Below are 19,801 nucleotides of genomic sequence, written 5' to 3'. Positions count from 1 at the left end.
ATTTCATTTTAAAAATGATATCATCATCATATGTAAATACGCACTTTATAAAGTGGCTCAGGTTGTGCGATATTATAACTGTAGTGCAAGTTTACAGTGAGGTGATTGTACTTATAAGTCCTAACAGTTCTACAAGGAGCACTTGATGGACTGATTTGAGTGCGTTTATAGTTCTTGGGATGAAACTGTTTCTGAACCGCGAGGTCCGTAGAGGAAAGGCTATTAAACGTTTTGCAGTGGCTGAGACAGCGTGTCCTTGAAGCTGTATACCGATAATTCTCTTTCCGATCAGCTGCTGCTGTGATTCACACTCAGATACAGTGATATAAATACTCCGAGTGGTGCAGTGAGAGTAATATGGAAAAAGATGATCCGCTGTGGCAACTCTTAATGGGAGCAGCTAATAGAAGAAGAAGAAGGTGCAGTGTCAGTAACAACACTAAAGCAGTTCTGGTATTTGGAATACTATGGCTATTCCTTGGACCATTATATTGTTACAAGTTAATTACAATCCGATGCCTTACACTAATAAACAATATGCGGCTAGTTTCAGTGTATTTATAAAGCCGCGTTAGGAATGTGGTTCTAAGAAATAAAGGGTAAATACACAGGAACAGTAGCATTGCTTTGACGCTGGGTACTGCCAGTATGCAAAACCAAGCACAATACTTGCGTACAACAAGGCATGAGGTACCGTGGAAAAGGTTGTGGCTTTACGCCAAGTGTAGGTTTTATACATCGCGATTTGAACGTGCAAACTTTCCTATGCAACATTTCTGTCCGTACGCACCGTTTATACATGAGGCCCCAGGTCTTCAGTACCTGAGATTGTAATTATGTGAATTATTACTCATGATTCTTAAACATTAAATGTTTACAGATTGAAAACATGCATCATGACATCTGGAGCGTAAAAAGCTGTACAAAACCACTCTCATCAAACCCCAAATGTCTTATTCCCAGTCGGGATTCAGTTTCTTAATCCCACAAATAGAAGCACATATATAAGATATAAAATATATCAACTTAACAGAATGAAGCTCCCGATGCGCAGTTCAAGTCCAGCGAGGATATCCAACAAAGCCCTAAATATGACGTCTTTAATAGACCTGCCATTGCTGTGTCCAAACATGATGGTGCCGTGTAGATAAAGTGTTGTCATATCTACATGGTGGGACTGAAATGTATGCAATTTCCCTTTAATGAAGGTCTGCAGTGCACTTTGATCACATCTGAATTGTTGGAATTGTAATTTTGAACTGTGAGGCAGAGGAGGAAATGAAGTAAAATGTGTCTTTGAACCAAACCTTATGGAGGGCACTGTGACCCTGAAGTGTACTCATTATTTTTATTGACTTTATGAAGTTAATTCTCACACTTTTATTTTCACAGGGCTTTCCCATTTCACTTGGCCATACACTGAGGTGTTTAATTGCCTCCAGCTCAGGGCTGTCCATGTGAGAAGTGAATCTGAGAAGAGAAGGACAGACACTTAAAGACAGAGAAGAGTTTCCCACAGAGCATGGCCTCTGCCAAAAAAGATGGTGTGGATGAAAGAGCGGTGGACATTAAAGAAGAGGACTGTGAGCGGCTCACACCAGAGGATGTTTGTGTGAAGCTGGAGGATCACGAAGAAAGAATGTCAGTTTATAAAGAGGAGGAGGAGAGCAAGAGGGTGACTGCTGTCATTAAAGCCGAGGATTTGAATGATTTCTCCATTTGTTTTGAACTTCAAAAGCATGAAACTGAGGAGATTTTCAAGCAAGATGCCTGTGAAGAATCTCCATCCATTTTACAGCCCTGGTCCACTAATACGAGACGACTGGCTGCGCAGGAAAATTCTGCAGAGCTGAAATCAGAGTTGACAGAGTCTGAAGAGAAAATCACTGAGAGAAATGGGAGAGAAGGAGAAGAGTCACCTGGGAGTGTTGGAATAAGTGAGTAATGTGATTAAATATAAAAGACATGCAGGTTAGGTGGATTGGCAATTCTAAATTGGCCCTAGTGTGTGCTTGGTGTGTGGGTGTGTTTGTGTGTGTCCTGCAGTTGGTTGGCACCCTGCCCAGGATTGGTTCCTGCCTTGTGCCCTGTGTTGGCTGGGATTGGCTCCAGCAGACCCCCGTGACCCTGTATTTGGATTCAGCGGGTTAGAAAATGGATGGATGGAATATAAAAGAAAGAGAGCAGTTATTAATTCTAACACTGGATGTTTTGATGTTTTTAGAAGATTGAAATGAGAGTGGAAAACACAGTTAGTTGAACTTGGATCAAGACCACCTGCTCGGGCCCAAGAAAACAAACAACAGGTTACCTGATAAATGATTAATTAGAAAAACTTTGGTGAATAAGGAAAAATCTAAAGTGTTGAGCGCACGACTTGAACATCATCACTGACTAAAGCTGTGACGTATGTTAGGCCAACAGCGTATTATGTTCAATGAAAATATCAAAAGAAATATTTTGTTAAAGACATGTTTATTTCTTAAATTGTGTGGCAGTTAAGGTAGAAATGTCCACAAAAAGAAATAAATAAATAAGAATCAAATCCTCACCCCTGTACACTAAATAAGAGTGAATTTGCTCGAGCCAGTGCTCACCTCATCTTTCTAATGGTAATCTCGTGCACTTTGATGTTAACAGTGACAAGAGCTACCTGTACGAGCCATGATGACATTCAGGGGGTCTCAGGGTCTTCTTTCAGCATCTTGTGTTCTGCTCTCAGCCTGAACTTGTTGGGCAGCATGTCCTGGACAAGTTGGCCATGGTGTGAAATCTTTACTTGGAGATGATCTTGGGCCCTTCAGTCTCTCACAGTCACATCAGGTCAATTTGGAGTCAACACTCCACTTCACTTGCATGTTTTTGGTGATGAATAACCAGAAATACCAGAATAACCAGAAATGCCATTCAGAGCCCCTATTTAGAACAACTGTGGGTAAGATTTGATCCCAGGACACCTGAACAATAAACCAGCTGTGCTAAACACTGTGTCCCCCTAATACAAGCGGATATATTTGTGTGTTTATTTTTAGTCCAGATTAGGTTCTAGAGGATGTAAATATCATCACATATGTTACAATTAAGAAGAGAAAACCCAAATTCAGACACATGATTGGGTAGGGAGGCTTTGATCTGAGTCTTTAGAGCTGATACTGATCACCCATTTCATTCCATTAGGATCTGCTGATATCACTAATAATAATACTTAGGAGACCTGTGGTGGGTTGGCACCCTGCCCAGGATTGGTTCCTGCCTTGTGCCCTGCGTTGGCTGGAATTGGCTCCAGCGGACCCCCGTGACTCTTTATTTAGTATATAGTGAATTGGAGAATGGATGGATTATTTTTTTTAAATAATAAATGTAATTTTAGCCATACATAAACTTCATATTCCATAATAAAGTGCTACTGCATACAGCATACACAAAGAACATTTATCCATAATACACACATGATGGAACAAAAACAAGCTAAGAAAACCAAAAGGCCTGTCTTAATCATACTCCACATTTCTAATTCAATTAAATGTTCAATTAGATATTTGTTGCCATCTACTACGACAAGAAGAAAATGAGACAGTCTTGGTGAACGCTTCAGGTTCTTATCTAAGAATATTAACATCTCTGCATGTTCTGAGGACAGTCTGGTCCTCTTGTCATCCACGACGTGTGCTGCCGTACTGAACAGACCCTCGCTGTCCTCACTCGTATAAGGAGGGTACAGGTAGGATGACGACTTTTATTGGTCGTCAAGAAAGCCAGTGGCCCAGCATCTCTTGTGGTATGAGGTTCACAGAGATAAAGATTCACCTCCGATGCTGCTGACTCAAATATCGTTTTTATCTTTATTCACAATTTCTTCATGTATTCTGCAGTTCTGTTGGCGGGGAGTTTCTTTGGATCTCTCGGCTGTCGTCTGGCTGTCGTCTGTCATTATGATAATATCTGTTACAGAATTTGTAACTGTATAGTTCTCCATTTAAACATATGCAGCTCTACAATTAACATCAAAAATTTGAAAGGTAACCTACCACAGGTGCCAGTACAACCACTTCTGCCCAAGTGAGAGCACATGTGCCATTGCATAAACTGTTCACAAACCAACATTTGTGGCCCCTCTTCACACATTTGGGGTTGACTTGGTTGCCTGTTGTGCTTTTCTACGCATGGTGTAACCCTTGACTGCCATCTACCTTTACCAGCATAGGCTGGCATCACCACTATGAGACATCACAGCTACACAACTCTCATCATTCCCCCTGTAGGCCACCCCTAGAGTTGTTTGTTCACCATATGCAGACTTGTTGTGCTAAACACCTAAGTTCAGAATCGGCCCACTGGTCCTGTGCTTGTACCACAGCTGACAACCGCAGCAGGGCTTTTGTGTTGTCCCAATTAAACTTTACCTAAACATCGGAGTCCATATGACTAGTAACTGTACCAGCTGCACCTGCTTCACCACTTTGCTCAGTGTACCTTTCTTTTTAAACTATAGCTATTGTGACTAGCCTTATTCTTATGTGGCCTGTGGACTTGTTACTCACTTGAACACCAGTAAGTGTCTTTTTCTTGCTGTCTCTTCAGTTCTTCTTCATGTCTTTGCCTTTAGTCTTTGCTTGTCGTTTTTTCCTCGCTTCTTTATTTTTTCTGCTATGTAGGCAGGTCTGTAAAATGGAAGGTGACAAGCAGTTTCTGTCCATCTCATCTTCTTGGTTGTCGACCTGGTGCCAACACTCAAACTTTGCTTCTGCGCATTCATTGGAACAGCTTGGCCACACTGCCACTCTACTCCAATGCTCTAGTGGTAACCTGATCTCCTGCATGGATTTTACTCTGCTAATTTCCTTCGCTGTTTATTACCTGCACCAACCCAAAGTCCATAAAACCTCACAATAGAAGTTGCACTATTGCTAAAGATCAGGAAATTGACACATAAAGAACTATTTTCCCTTTCCTGTCTTCCTGCGCTACTCTTCTATTTTTTTTTTCATTGCCTGTGTGTCCTTTTTTATTGTATGGTAACTGCTACCTGAAAGTGTAATCTAAAACCTCTCCAGAATCCAAGTGCTAAATCCAACATCTCTCCTAAAACTGACCTGTGTTCTTTAGTCAAGGCCAGCTCACTTTTCTCCATTTTATTACATGGAGTTTCATAGGCTGTCTTTTTACACAACTGGTCAGTCAGGTTTTGAATTACTGAACCTAAATGTGTGTGCTTTATAATTACTGACCGGCCTAGCAGAGCTGTTAGGACTTTCACTCCTCTGTGCATTCCTGACTTGCTGTCTGAGTTTGTAAACCTTCCTGCTGCTCCGTCCACCATTCTTTGTTCTTTGGCTTGTCCTCTTTCATTCAAACCAAATTGTAAACTGGTGCACTTTCTTTCTAACTCAGCCACTCTTGCACTAGCACTTTCAGACCTTTCACATCCAAGCACTTGAATTTCTTTCATTTCCATTGTTCCTTGTTTTATTTCCACACTTTCTTTACTCAGTACCAATATGCCAGTATCCATTTCATGCCGTCTAGTCAACAATTGTCATTCACACTCACCAGATTCTCTGCCTTTTATCTGATTTTTTTTGTCCTAAATCAAATTTCAGTGCAGCACTGGTTACCTTTCCTAACAGTGGTGAAATATCTATCAGTGTAGCATGTTCTTTAAATCCTGGACAGACGTCAGAATTGCCTGGAGATGGTGGTGCAGTGTAGAATAATGGAAGGTAACACCCTTGCTGATTTCCCTTCCTTTCATGCATCTCCTTTTCCTCACACTCACATTCCCACTCTTTTTCTAAACACACATCTGTCTCCTCTAAGTCACCCACCCATGTTTTAGGGTTCCAGTCTGATCCGGTTACTATCACCCTAACTATCACCATGGGTGGTTTACACTTCTTGTGCTGCTTTCTGTGCTTTCCACTTCAGCAGTGGGTGTTCTACATGCTAACACTTTACATTCTTCACACCAACTGTTACGTCTTTCAAAACGTTCACACAACATTCCACAACTTTTACTTTCATCTACTTTATTTTCTTTCTCATACTGATCTTCCTTATTACCAATAATACAGGATAGTAAATCTCTTATAACAGCAGCTGTCTTCTTTAAACCTGATTTCAGTTTTCCTGATTTTAATCCTTCCAGCCCCCTAACACTTTGTGGCACACTCAGCTCAGCTTCTGCCTTCTCTACCTCCACCACAGGTTTCCATTTCCTAGCTTTAGCCTGATTGCTTCTGCCACTCCACTGGAAGATGGCTGACTTTAATGTGAATTTAGGCATTTCTGAGTCCACAATTCTACTCTGATACAATTTGCCAAATTTGTTATGGGTTGGCCTACTTTTGCCCCTGTAAGCAAACATACACATACATACACAAAGATCCTGAACGAATAAGTGCCGTATGAATAATGCATGCATGTCCCAACATTCCCTAGCACTTCAATTAGGGACTAACAAACATGCGGGTGTCCTCGTGACACACATGAAGTCTCTACACTTTGTTGGTTATATTCCATTCAGCAACCAAACAATGTTTTACTTCCACCACATTTCTACACTGGGTGCCCTAAAATTCACATACATAAGCACATACAGTACATGTACATCAACAGTATTTGCAAACCGAGTGTAAAACATGGTTACCCCAAGATCCTACCGGACTACGCCAATTGTTTTGTCTTGGTGGAGTAATATATTTCTCTACTTTTCCCTTTTGCATTTTTAATATGTAGCCTTTGTCAGAATGCCTCAAATCTCACATACTTACCACTGTTTATAAGGTATTATAGTATATAACTACTCCCCACTTTCCCTTCTACATCTATAACCTCAGGCAATTAGGTGTAGTAAAAACACAAGCAGAAGTTAAGTTACACTTTAAATAATAATGTATTATTGATAATCTTCATAAATAATAACAATATGCAAAGTACATTTGAATATTGGCAACCGTACAACCTGATTAATGGTGAGGTGTAGTTTCAGGTGTCACACAGAGTTGTTAGTTACTTAAAATGTCTCTAGTTAAGGCCTCATTTGTGGTCAGCTTTCTTCAGAACAGGCCACATGCCTGTCTCAATATGGCTGCCAAGTTGTGCTCTTCATCTTTTCAGTTCATGGTGTTTGAGAAGGTCTTTCATCAGTTTGGTAAGAGAGAGAGAGTGACGTAAACAAGCAAATTTATAGGTTTTCTGTCCAACCCCTACAGCCAATAGGGCGTCATGGTACTTAAAAGCTTTTGATACAAGCCAATTCCAAATAGCCATACTTCACACCAATAGGGGGACAGAATACCTTCACACCTGCCATCCCCCAAAACCATTTGTTGAGCTAAAGCTTGGCAGTTTGGCAGTCTGGCTTTCCTGTGGGGTGTTGACGGAGAAACAGCAGATAAACATTTACCAAACTGATTTGAGGCACTTCACCCCAACCCTGTCGTAAAATTACTCTAAAAGGGCAGAAGGGTTCTTAAACCATCAAACCATTGCTGCTGTTATCAATAATGTAACTCTAATATTGCATTGCTTTGTCTAAGTTACAAATAAAGACATATAAAATATTTATCAACTTGTACGCACAATTTCTCATCACAACACCTCGGGAGGACAATAGGGGCACTCTCGAACGATAACCCCGGGCTCTGTCACAATGTTGTGCGCAATCAGAGAGGTCCTTCCTGGTTTCTTGCCTATTACCACCAGTACAGATGGGATAGCTGGTTTGTGCTCCCTTCTCTGTCTGGAATTTAATTCAGTACCAGAGTTAAGGGTATTTTTCTGAGCAAAGAAAGAACGGGGCTGAGCGGAGGAGGGATCGGGATCCTTTTCATTCCACAGCTTCAGCAAGTTTACATGATATACTCATTCACTCGGTCGATGATTGGGTTGTTTCACAAAACAATCGACAAGTTCTTTTTTCTCCTTAATTTCATAGGGGCCTGTGACGATGTGGGTTCTAGCTCCACACTCCCATCTGCTATTCGGGAGCCCCTTAACCCAACACCGTCGGTAATGTTACCGATGAGCTAGTCAGTGGAGGCAAACATCTGAGCAAGGGTATGGTTGAAAGTGAAACAGTGCTTTTATTTAAAAGAAACAATCAAAACAAAAACAGTGTTCCATGTAAAGTGCAGTGCTCCAAATTCTTCATTAAATAAATAATCCATTAAAAGAAAACGTGGAGGTTAAAACAATAAGAACAGAAAAAAAAAAACAATCCTTTAAAATCGAAGGTTAAAATGTTTCTTTGGAAGCAGTCTTAAAAACAATTGACAAACCCGGTGCCTTCATTTAAAACAAGCGTCCCTTTTGCTTCACCCATCGGGGCCTGTAACAAGAGAGACACTCACTCTGCAGCTGACCTTCTTCCTACTACTGCTATTGCTGTCAGTTGCCTCACCGATCCTTGGCTCCGGTCGGCTCCTCCAGACAGCAACTTGGGAATCCCTTAACGGCCAAGGCTGTCACGTTAGGGACTCCGCGTCCCAAGTCCCGACTCCCGCTAACTCCCGCCGAGAGTCCTGCACCTTCCCAGTCACTACCGCCCTACAAAGCAAAACGTCTGCGGGGGTGACCACAACCACTTCTCCCGGGTTTTAGCCAAACACCCAGGCTGCCTTCAGCTGCCTGCGAGCGTTTGCTCACTTCCTCCTGCACCGAATTGCTTGTGCTCTCTCTTCTCCTCACTACTTCCTGCTTCCAACCTCCGTTTCCTTCCTTCTTTTCTTTTCCTCTCCTTTCTCCTTCTTCGACCGACTCGCGCTTCTTTATAAAATGACCAGGGGCCATCACAGCTGTAGCATATTAGCCACGGGAGCAATCACGGATGTGGGCAGTTCCTCACCTGTGGACTCGGTGAGAAACGCTCACACCCCCGAGCGTCCCGCGGCTCGCCATGGCCCAACGCCCCCTCGCTAAGCCGCCACGAGAGTGGGGATTATTTATTTAAAAATGAATGGCCTTTGCTCAGTGAGCTGTGGACCCGCTATACCACAGGGCCTTGCCAATGGGCTAGCAACCTAGACTGGGAGGTAGAAACTAAAACAATGACACGATCCCCCAGATTAAATTCTTGGAGAGTCGTACCGCAGTTATAGTAGTGGGCCTGTGCTGCTTGCGCCTCTTCCATGTAAGTTTTTAAAATAGGTTGAAATTTTCCAAATCGATCACATAAATGCACGATGTATTCTGATATATTCTATAATATATACATGACACAGCTTTTAGTGCTGATCACGTGGCTGACATGTGCTTTGCAAACACTAGAGTCTGTTGAGAGTTTTTGGTGTGTTCTGTGGTGTGAGATTTAAATAAAAATAAATTACTTTTTTCTCTGAAAAATTTGGGTTTTGGTTCCCGATGAGGAACAGTGTGGGAATTTTTAAAGCTTTTTTCCCTTTAGAAGTTTTTTTTTTTTTTTTTTTGCCCACACAAGAGCAAAAGTAGCTGGGTGTTTGGAGGTGCACTTGGAAAAGTTACTTGTACTTGTGCGTGTACTTGATCTTGTTATCTGTATTTGAACTAACATTGAGGAGGCAGGGTAGAAAGCAGCAGTAACTGATAGCGGCTTTTGTAAGAAAATAACCAGGTCGTCGTAACAGCGATTACTTAGTTCATAAGAAATGAGAAAAAGGCCGCGGCTGACTTCAAAGCAGTAAAGGTGAAGGCTCAGCAGTGCGAAGGTCAGCAGCCATCATTTAGACAACCTGATCAGACACAAGGGGCTGTAGGAGTATTTAGGGTAGTAAAGTTTTATTTATTTGTTTATTTTAGGTTAAACAGTCCTTAGTGGTCCAGAGGTAGAACAGTTAAGCGGACGAAAGCGTAAGGGTTTATTAATAGGAGGAATACAAACAGCGCAAGTGGAGAGTTTATAAGTTAGAGAAGAGACGGAGAAAAGTAAAGTTCACCTCATAGAAAGACAAATAGCAGGCAGCTGAGAGGGAGAACAGGACAGTACAGGAGACAAGGTGTAAAACAGCTGTAGCAGATCTTAGTTTTACCATTTAAGTTAAATCATTTTAAGAAAAGAAAAAAAATGTTAAGTCAGTTTTACTAATCCCAAATCAAATTTTAATAATGAGGCCAATGCAATGTAAATCCTGTTGGATGTTGGACTTTTTAGATGATGGTTTGGAAGAGCCAGTTGGTCTATGAGGGCCACATCTGAAAGAGATGCCAGCTGATCCAGCACTTCGAGCTCAGGGTCACTGAACTGTCCTGCGTTGTAATAGAGAATTGGCAGACTTGACCCAGGTGTCCTTTAGAGAGATAGTGTGCACCCCTAAGGTGGCGCGGAAGGAGATTCCAGACCAGACAGGTCGAAATAGGTGGGTCGCGCTCACAAGGTGTAAGGTAAAGGGTGCACACTGTCCAGGGGGCATCAAGCCCTGAATTAGAAGTGTCAAACCATTATGATGTCCCTGAAGAATTGGATGTTTTCTCTGATAATTCTGAGGTGGTAGACAAGGGTGAGGAGCCCCAACGGGCCATCTCAAGACCAGTTCCCAAAAAGAGAGAGGTAGTGATAGTTGAGGATTCAATCATTAGGGGGATTGAAGCGCAGCTGTGGTCCAGAGAGAGAGAGTCTCACACGGTGTGTTGCCTTCCGGGTGCACTGGTGGGGAACCTCCATGGAAGGGTGGATAGGCTCTTGGCCAGAGCAGGGGTGGATCCAGTTGTCATTGTCCATGTTGGAAAAAACGACATACATAAGGTTAGTCTGTCAGTTCTGTGATCCAAATTCAAAGAGTTAGGTGCCAAGCTGAGGAGCAGAACTGACAAGGTAGTCTTCTCCAAATTTCTTACTGTGCCACGCGCCAGTTCAGGTAAGATTGAGGAGATTAGAAGGCTTAACACGTGGCTCAAATCTTGGTGCAGGGTAGAAGGGTACAGGTTTATGGAGCGTTGAGACTCCTTTTGGAAGAGATGGGACCTGTTCTGGGTTACATCTGAACTGGAGGGGCACCAATGTATTGTGGAGGCGTATGTGTAGGCTAATCGGTGTAGGAATAAAAATGCATAGAAATGTAAATTCTAAACAAACATTTAAATGTAGAATTAGTAACACATTAAAAACTGCTTGCCTTAATGATAGAAGTATCAAAAATAAGGTAAGTGAGTTGGAGTCGTTTATATAAACTATTTACTGTTTATTCCTTTTCTAAGACATGTTCAGTACAATACAACTTTTGACAAACACCTATGGATATTTTACTAAGTCTAAATGCCTCTTTGGATTGTTGAAAATATGTTGTCAAAATTATAGTTTAAGTTATTTACAAAATTTGTTCAATTAAAAGGTTCTATAATTTGACTGCACCTGTCATGTAATGTGATTCCTTCTCTTCATTAGTGCCACCCCCTTGAAAATGATCACTTTATGGGGTCATGCAGACCTGTATTAATACTTGTGTGCACATTAAAATGTACAATTCTCATGACAGTGGAATAAGTTATTCTTAGCCAGTCTACTGCAGTAATTGCAGTGAAAAATGTGGTTAACATCCACTCATGCGTGGGATATACCGTTGTATACCTTGAAACCAGTATAATTTTGAAAAATACCGAGATATGGAATTTAGGTCATACCGCCCAGCACTAAATGCACTGGTGAGGCCTCATCTGGAGTCCTGGGTGCAGTGTTGGTCTCCAGGCTACAAAAAGGACATAGCAGCGCTAGAGAAGGTCCAGAGAAGAGCGACTAGGCTGATCGCAGGGCTACAGGGGTTGAAATATGAGGGAAGATTAGAAGAGCTGAACCTTTACAGTTTAAACAAAAGAAGATTAAGTGGTGACATGATTGAAGTGTTTAAAATTATGAAGGGAATTAGTACAGTGGATCAAGACTTGTATTTTAAAATGAGTTCATCAAGAACACGGGGACACAGTTGGAAACTTGTTAAGGGTAAATTTTGCACAAATATTAGGAAGTTTTTCTTTACATAAAGAACGATAGACACTTGGAATAAGCGACCAAGTAGTGTGGTAGACAGTAAGACGTTAGGGATTTTCAAAACTCGACTTGATGTTTTTTGGAAGAAATAAGTGGATAGCACTGGTGAGCTTTGTTGGGCTGAATGGCCTGTTCTCGTCAAGAGTGTTCTAATGTTCTAATATTGGTAGAGGGAAGAGCCTCTCCTTCCTAGCCTGCTTATAAAATATCCAATATTCCCCGAGGTTGTCATCCATATAGTAATTCGATGGGCGAAAATCCCGTAGAGGCTTGTGGAACTTCAACGAGGGGGAGGAACTGATCCCAGGTCCTCCCGTCCCCGCTGACCACCGTGTGAAGCATTTATTCAAGATTCTGATTAAACTTCTCGACTACACTGTCGGTTTGAGGATGATGCACCTCAGTCTTTAAGTGCTTTATTTTAAGTAACTTGGCCATTTCCCTAAACTACTCCGAGGTTTAAGGCATCCCTTGATCCATGAGGATTTCCTTAGCAATGCCATCTTGCACAAAGACCCCTACAAATACCCGTGTGATCACTTTTGACATGGCTGAGCACAAAGGAGCAGCCTTTGGATAGCGGGTCACATGATTCACGAGAACCAATATATATTTGTGTTCTCGGGTTCAGGCTGAGGGCTCTAGGGGGCCTACTATATCAACCCCAGTCCTTTCAAAGGGGACATCAATTAGGGGAAGGGGAGCGACAGGAGCTTGGTCCCTTCTAGGAATTTACTGTAATTAACGCATTGGGCAAGAGACACAAATAGCAGACCTCCTCTTTAATTCCAGGCCTATAGAATTGGAGCTTATCACGCTCTAATGTCAAAATGCCATTTCTCAGACCTGCCGCCAGTAGGTTTGTGGTATTAACAACAGCTTCCGCACCCCCCATTCTCCCCCAAAGTGAGGTCCTTGTGGCGTGGGCTGATGAGTGCATTGGCAATGGACTAGTAAAACTGCATTCTTAGCAAATTTCAGTGAGTCGTCATTCCACTGCTCCCTATTGGAAGAAGTCGGAGTATGTTTAAATTGGAAACTAAATCTCGGAGAGAGGGTCCGGTCTGATCTCAAGGAGCGGGGATTCCTTTCGGCTCTTCAAGGCCCTTAGAGATGACGTTTCGGCCTGCGACAGTCCAGAAACTTCCCCATCCGCCTATTGGCTCTAAATTTCTCTTGCCGCCGGCTGATTACACAACGTGGAGACAGCTTGAGATGGGTCATTCCCATCTGTAGCCAGGCCTAATTTATAATTGGGAGTAGTCGGTACTATGACTCGCATTTATTGTTAGACCAGTCCCACTTCAGGGAAATTCTTTAGCGATACTCCTTGGCTGATGAAATATAGGAAAGTTTTACACTGTCGAATTTCTCCATGTATACAAGTAATACTGGTCTTCACTTTCACCCATTGTCGTGGTAGTACATGTTGACGATCAACAATGGAAATGTTGCTGCCGGAATCGAAAAGAACTTGGACCTTAAATCCATTAAGTATCACTATTCCTGTATGTGACATTGTCTAGGGGTTTATAAGTGCAAACAATCCCCCTTCTCCCTCCAGCTGCATTTAACATCATTCCCGAACGGGTTGCCCACCCATGGGCGTGAGGACCTTGGAACAGGCTCCAGTTCATCAGGGATAGGCAGATTTTGTGGGACGTAATCCCTATAGTGTCCCCTGAGGGACTGCGCTACTCTCCCAGGTTGCGAGGCTGTCCTAGATGTTTTGATGAACTCAATGAGCTCATCAATGTTCTGAAAGTCTCCTCAGACAAGCTGAGTGAAATCATCAGGGAAGTTAGTGAGCAAAAGAAAGCAGGTGACCTGCTGCACTATCTGGACATGGGTACAAACAAAAGGCCTTTTTCCACTAGCCTGGACATTTCTAATGAGAAAGGGGCCTGCACCAGGTCTTTCCCAACAACAGGACAAACCCCCCGCCCAGAAACTCGGCTCTGGCACTCTCCCACCTGGTTATCTCTCAGGTCCAATCCTGGTTTCTTCTGGGCTTGCATCCTGCCGACTACGTCATTGTGATTAAAATGACACAGGTACATCAACCAGGTTTGGGGCAGCCACCCATATATTAGAGTTGTGTTCAGGTTGAAGTCCAAACACAACTGACTCAGGTTGGATAAAATGGTGGCCTTAAAGGCCATGAAAGGAAGTGACATTCTCTGGACCAGAGTTGGAAGTGATGTTTCTGGGACTGGAATTGACGTTATCGGGAGGGCCGGGACCAGAAGTGGCATCATCAATGACGTCGGTACCGGAAGTGATGTCATCAAAAGTGCCAGCACCTAGTGGAATTTCCTGAGGATAGTCTGCAGTGGATGGAGAGACATGATTATTACAACTTGCCACCCACTGGTCCGGTATGGTATTACTATTAATTAAGCCCTCTAGCTGCCTCTCAAGTGCAAGTGTGTGACACTACACATTCACTGAAAGGCTAATTAAAGGGATTTTAGTCAAAATATCTAATACCTGGTTAATTCATTATTCAAATAAATTGGCCAACAAACACTCGTACATAACTATAAAACAACACTAAATATCAAGGATACAGTGACAGCAGGCTGCCTTCTGGAAAGAAAAGTTCAGGTGCGTTTTCTTGTGTCCCATAATTCATTATATTTGCTGCCGTAAACATTAAAAGACCAGAGCCTCAAAAATGCACTCTTTAATGAAAGAATAAAGTCAGTTTGGCTTTGGTGACGTGACTAGAGAGGAAGTGTGAGTGTGAGACACATGAGGAGGAGTAAAGGTCTGTGAGGAACGCTGAGAGATGCAACTTCAAAGAGAGCAAGTATAAAACCAGACAGGAGCCAAGAAAGGCTGTGACAGAACTTCTGTGCTCCCCACCAGTTGAATGGCGAGTGCCGTGCACAGCAGGCTGGTAAGTCAGCATCTCCCATGGCCTTTGTGATATGCTTGTTATTATCACTCAGTCTGACATACACTTTCTATTTTGTAAAGTTACCGGCTTGGAGCACATTGTGTCACTTGGCATCAAGAGCTTCAGTCTTATGCTGGCCTGTGAATTCTTGGCAGAGGAGAGTTGCTTGTTTCAGTTCAAAGTTTTAATTTGTCCAGTGCACAGAAAGTCTCAGCATTGACACTGGAAACACGCTTGAACTCCAAAGGTCGTTTGTAAAACTGAATTTAGTGACGTTATCTTGTAGAAGACTGCTGAGATTTGTGTGCAAAGTTAAATACGATTCCGCCAAAGTGACATCTGTAAAATCCTTGTGCACCAGCAGATAGAATCGTGAATATAAATGATCTAGAAGGTGACATCTTCCTGAAATGAAAGTAGCTGGTTGTCCAGGCTTATGAATTCCACTGTTTTTGCAGTCACAGTAAATCTTTGGTGTTCTTGCTCCCTGTATTATAAGGTTGAGTTTTCTAAGTGCTGCCATTATTGGAGGCCGAGTAAGTGTAGGCGACTGAGCTAGACTAAGTTTGATGGTCGCCTCAGCCTTTGAACAGCTCATTCTTCACACCAGTCCATTTTGTGTTGACTTCTCAGATGCTGAATAAAGTTTGTATTGTTGATAGTATTAGCAAAGAATCGTCCATCACTGACTTCTTTTTGCACATATATTACAAACCGCAAATTCCTTATCTCTTGTAGGAAGGCAATTAAACTGTTAGACTGGCGTAGACGTGTTTTAGTATTTTGGTAATGTTGGAACTTTGGCTTTCTATCATTCAAGATCAGATGTTAAGGTCAGCTAATTTTGCTGATCATCGGTCAAGTCATTTGGAGTGAAAATTGGCTGATTTCGATTTGTGATTGATTGATCAGATCAGGCCTGTCTTTCACATATGAGAGAAAGGTGGAGAAATTGAACAGACAGCAGCAGAACATGTAAAGAAAGACCAGACCATAAATGGCACCTCAGTGTGATGAAGGAACTCCAACCAGTGTGCCACCACTTTACTTGTGCTGTTTTATTTACTTTAAAACGTGGGTAGTGGTTAGGAATTTGGACATCAAACCTTGAAGATGCAGGTTCAAATTCAGCTATTGATACCATGTGACCTCAAGCAAGTCACATGACCTGCCTGTGCTCCAATTGGAAGAAAAAGAGAAATGTAACCAATTGTGTCTCAAACGTTGTAAGTTGACTTGGATAAACATGTCAGGAAAATATTAATTATAATAATAGTTAACATGTTTGTTTTATTTCAGATTTTCAGAAGAATAGCAGCTTCTTTCCACCTTCATTTGGTCAGCCCTCTCTTCAATACAAAGAGAAAGGTATGAAGAAATCAGCAAGTGGATCAGAGAACCTGACAGCAGCCTTTTTCCAGTGCAGTTCTCCCCCTGCTACTGCAGCAACAAAGACAGATGCGATCAAAACTGATCGACAGCAAGTGGAGAAAGAAATCCAAATTCACACTGACAAAAAATGTTGTTTGGAATGTGGCAAACAATTCACACAGAAAAATGATCTTAATAAGCATATGAAAATTCACACTGGTGAAAAAACACATTGTTGCCCTGTTTGTGGTAAGTATTTCTCAACAAGAAGCCATCTTCAGCTGCACAGAAAAATCCACACAGAAGAAAAACCTTATTGTTGTCCAGAATGTGGCAAACAATTTTCTGACAAACGCACTTTTCAAAAGCACACGCAAATTCATAAGGAAGAGAAAAAGCAGTATGTCTGTTCTGAATGTGACAAAGGTTATACAAGCCAGAGAAGTCTTGATAGACACACTAAAATCCATACTGGAAAAAAATCTCATTGCTGTTCTGAATGTGGGAAACGATTCTTAGGTTTATACTCACTTCAGCGCCACATAAAAGCTCATACTGGAGAGAAACCTTATTGTTGTCCTGAATGTGATAAGCAGTTCTCACAACAAAGCACCCTACAAAGTCACATCAGATGTCACACTGGAGAGAAACCTCACAGTTGCTTGGAGTGTGGCAAACAATTCTCACGTATTGGTTCTCTTTACATACATCAAAGAAGTCATACTGGAGAGAAGCCTTACAGTTGTACTGAATGTGGAATGCGATTCTCATATAACAGTTCTCTTCACAAGCATAGAATAATTCATTCTGGTAAGAAACACAGCTGTTCTGACTGTGGCAAGCTTTTCTCAGACCGTGGGACTCTTAAAGATCACATGAGAATTCACTCTGGAGAAAAACCCTATTGCTGTCCAGAATGTGGCAAACGATTCCCACGTCAAACCACACTTAGGTGCCACAGAATGATCCACACTGGAGAGAAGCCATACACCTGTTCTGAATGTGGTAAAGGGTACTCTTCCAAAAAAAGTTTTCTGACACACACACAAAGTCATATTGGAGTAAAGTCTGTCTAAGAAATGACAAATGATATTTCCTTTTGCTCCTTAACTAAAAACACTGAAGGAAAATCTTCTGAATGAGGTAAAGGACTCAAGTTTAAAGTAGTTAATAAGTACATAAGAATAGTGGAGAAAATACTGAAAGTGGCAAACAGATCGTAGATGTAAGGTGACCTCAGAGCCACATATGAATTCACACTGAAATAAACACACTGAAATACAACACATATTTCACAAACAACAAGAATCTTCTTCAACAACTTATAGATGCAGGAAAAAACCTCACTGTTGTCCTAAATGTGGTTAACGCTTTTCAGATGGCAGTGACTTTTATAGTCATAAATGACTGGCCTACTTGCTGTCCAATCAGGTACTGGAGAGGGACAGTCGAGGAGAACAGAAGACTAAAAAGAGAGCCGTCACATGACAGACCAATGTAGATAGGATTAAAAAGACTTTTACACTAATTTAGGTTATCATTTATAAATGATAAAGAGTATTTACGAACCAAACACATTCATCAGCTGTGTGTCAAGGGCGAGTCCAAAAGTAGGAATTTAAGAAGATCAAAATACAAATAAAATGAAAAATTCAGGGTTCAAAGAGAAATCTTTAAGACCTGAAGAGAGAATCACAACAGCATGATAGGGTTAGCATGGGGGACCACAGTTGTGAAGAATATCAATTAAGGAATAGAAGGAATATTATTTAAAATAATAATTATTTTATTAGAACTGGGACACCATAATGAATGCAGAACACAGTGAGAGAAAAAACGAAGACAAAGCAGAAAATACACAGGTATATCTGCTGACCCAACTGTTAATTTGATAAATTAACCTAAAAATATAACGGATGTTACTTTGCTCCATGTCAGTATATCCTGGGTGGTGTGTGAAGGATGCTCTATACTCCGAATGTGTTGGTTCAAGTTTCAGTTTGAGTTCAGCACCTTTTTCATATCGATACCCAAGACAACATTTCTTCATGTCGAGACCAATAGCTGGAGGCCACAGGAGCTCAATAAACTCCAAAAGCAGGATGGACGATTAGAAAGCTCTACTTTGAGAGAGTGTCAGCTACACAAAGCTTTGGCTTCATTTACTGGATAGAAAACTCCAAAAAGCAGAAGTGGCCCCTTCTGTACCCCCACCACTGAAGGTCAAATTTCACCCCCTCACTACTTGCTGTTGGTTCACTCTGCTTGGACTTTCTGTATTTTGTAAGTTTATGTTTCATTTTTTGGCCACACTCTTTTTACATTTTATTTCATTGATGTTCTAAAATGTGTGAGTATAGCTTAACTCTTACAAGGACTTATCTAAAAAGGGCACATTGGCTATGAAAAATATAAAAAATGGAAACCACAAAATCAGGAGGTGAAAAATGTTCATTGGCAGACATGACTTGGACAAAATCAGAAAGGACAGCACAAAAAATGCAGGTACTAACTGAAAACAAAAGAAGAAAGCTGATTGGTGGAAAGAACTGTCAGTCACTCCTGAGTGGACTGTTGAGGGCAGCCGTGACATGCAGACTTCAAAGTTCATGTGTTTTGATTTCAAATCTGTGACCGTGCACTGAATAAGTCTGTTATTTATCAGTTAGCATGTTCTGAAACTGTAACGTCATCTCAAAGATCACACAAACACGTAATGTGGCATTTGTTATCAGTCACTTCTGTTGATTTTTATGGCACCATTCATCAGCCCTGTATAGAGTGCCACTTCCAGATCGGCAACCCCACTGCACCCCGTAGCACATTTGGAGTTTGGGACTGGAGCACAAAGTGGATGGCACTCTGAGAAGGACAGACTTGTAAGACGTGAACAAAGCCAGCTGCCCTCCCTGGTCTGTCTTCATTCAGAAGGACTCACCTGAGTGGTGGGATTGTTCTGCGGTGCTCCTGTTAGCCGACATTTCATCAGCTTGCTTTCTGTGTTTCATCTGATAACCAGCAGAGTTAATCAAAGATGAGCCAGGCCTGTTACAATGTGAAAGTTCTTGACATTTTGGTTTGTTTAAATATTTTTTCTACTTCTTTACTTTGAGTTCTTGAAGGCTTTGTACATTAGAGATTATTAATACATGAGCATTTGATGTTAATAATGAATTGGCAATTAATAAACTGTTTTTATTGCTAAATTGTAAGTGTGGCCTGTTGCCATTTTGTATCTTTATCCTTCTTGACTGTGTTGCTAGGACGTGTTGCACTGTTGCCTCCCTAGAATTAAGTGCCACATCACCGACACTCGGCCTCACACCCTTCATCACACGTGAGTCACAGTCCAAGATTGAGGATCCAACTGTTAATCATCTTCAGTGTGTGAGTAAAAATTCAGGCTTATTCTCACTTTGACCGTGTTGATGGCTCAGCGTCTAGATTTTGAAGACGGTACGTCATCTGATTATCGGCTCCTGACAAATCTCGCTTTGTCTACATTAAACGTTTTCAGTGTAGATGTGTTTGTGGCATTACAACTTTAAATTATTGTATGGTTTTGAGTCAAT

The 19,801-nt window shown here is 41.6% G+C and overlaps 1 protein-coding gene across 1 annotated transcript; it reads left to right on the top strand.

Moving 5' to 3' along the window:
• Positions 1-1,908: 1,908 nt before the first annotated feature.
• LOC120528484 (gastrula zinc finger protein XlCGF17.1-like) lies at positions 1,909-19,372 on the top strand. The gene is made up of 2 exons (XM_039752660.1): positions 1,909-1,937; positions 16,158-19,372. Exon 2 carries the CDS (start codon positions 16,229-16,231, stop codon positions 17,303-17,305), a length of 1,077 nt encoding a protein of 358 aa, XP_039608594.1. The 5' UTR covers positions 1,909-1,937; positions 16,158-16,228; the 3' UTR covers positions 17,306-19,372.
• The last annotated feature ends 429 nt before the right edge of the window (positions 19,373-19,801 follow it).

The sequence above is a fragment of the Polypterus senegalus genome, chromosome 4, assembly GCF_016835505.1.
Source record: "Polypterus senegalus isolate Bchr_013 chromosome 4, ASM1683550v1, whole genome shotgun sequence".
NCBI lineage: Eukaryota > Metazoa > Chordata > Cladistia > Polypteriformes > Polypteridae > Polypterus > Polypterus senegalus.
This window is presented reverse-complemented; position numbering and strand designations above follow the sequence as displayed.

Coding starts and splice junctions, on each gene's coding strand:
- LOC120528484 (XM_039752660.1), top strand. CDS start 16,229: ATGAAGAAATCAGCAAGTGGATCAGAGAACCTGACAGCAGCCTTTTTC.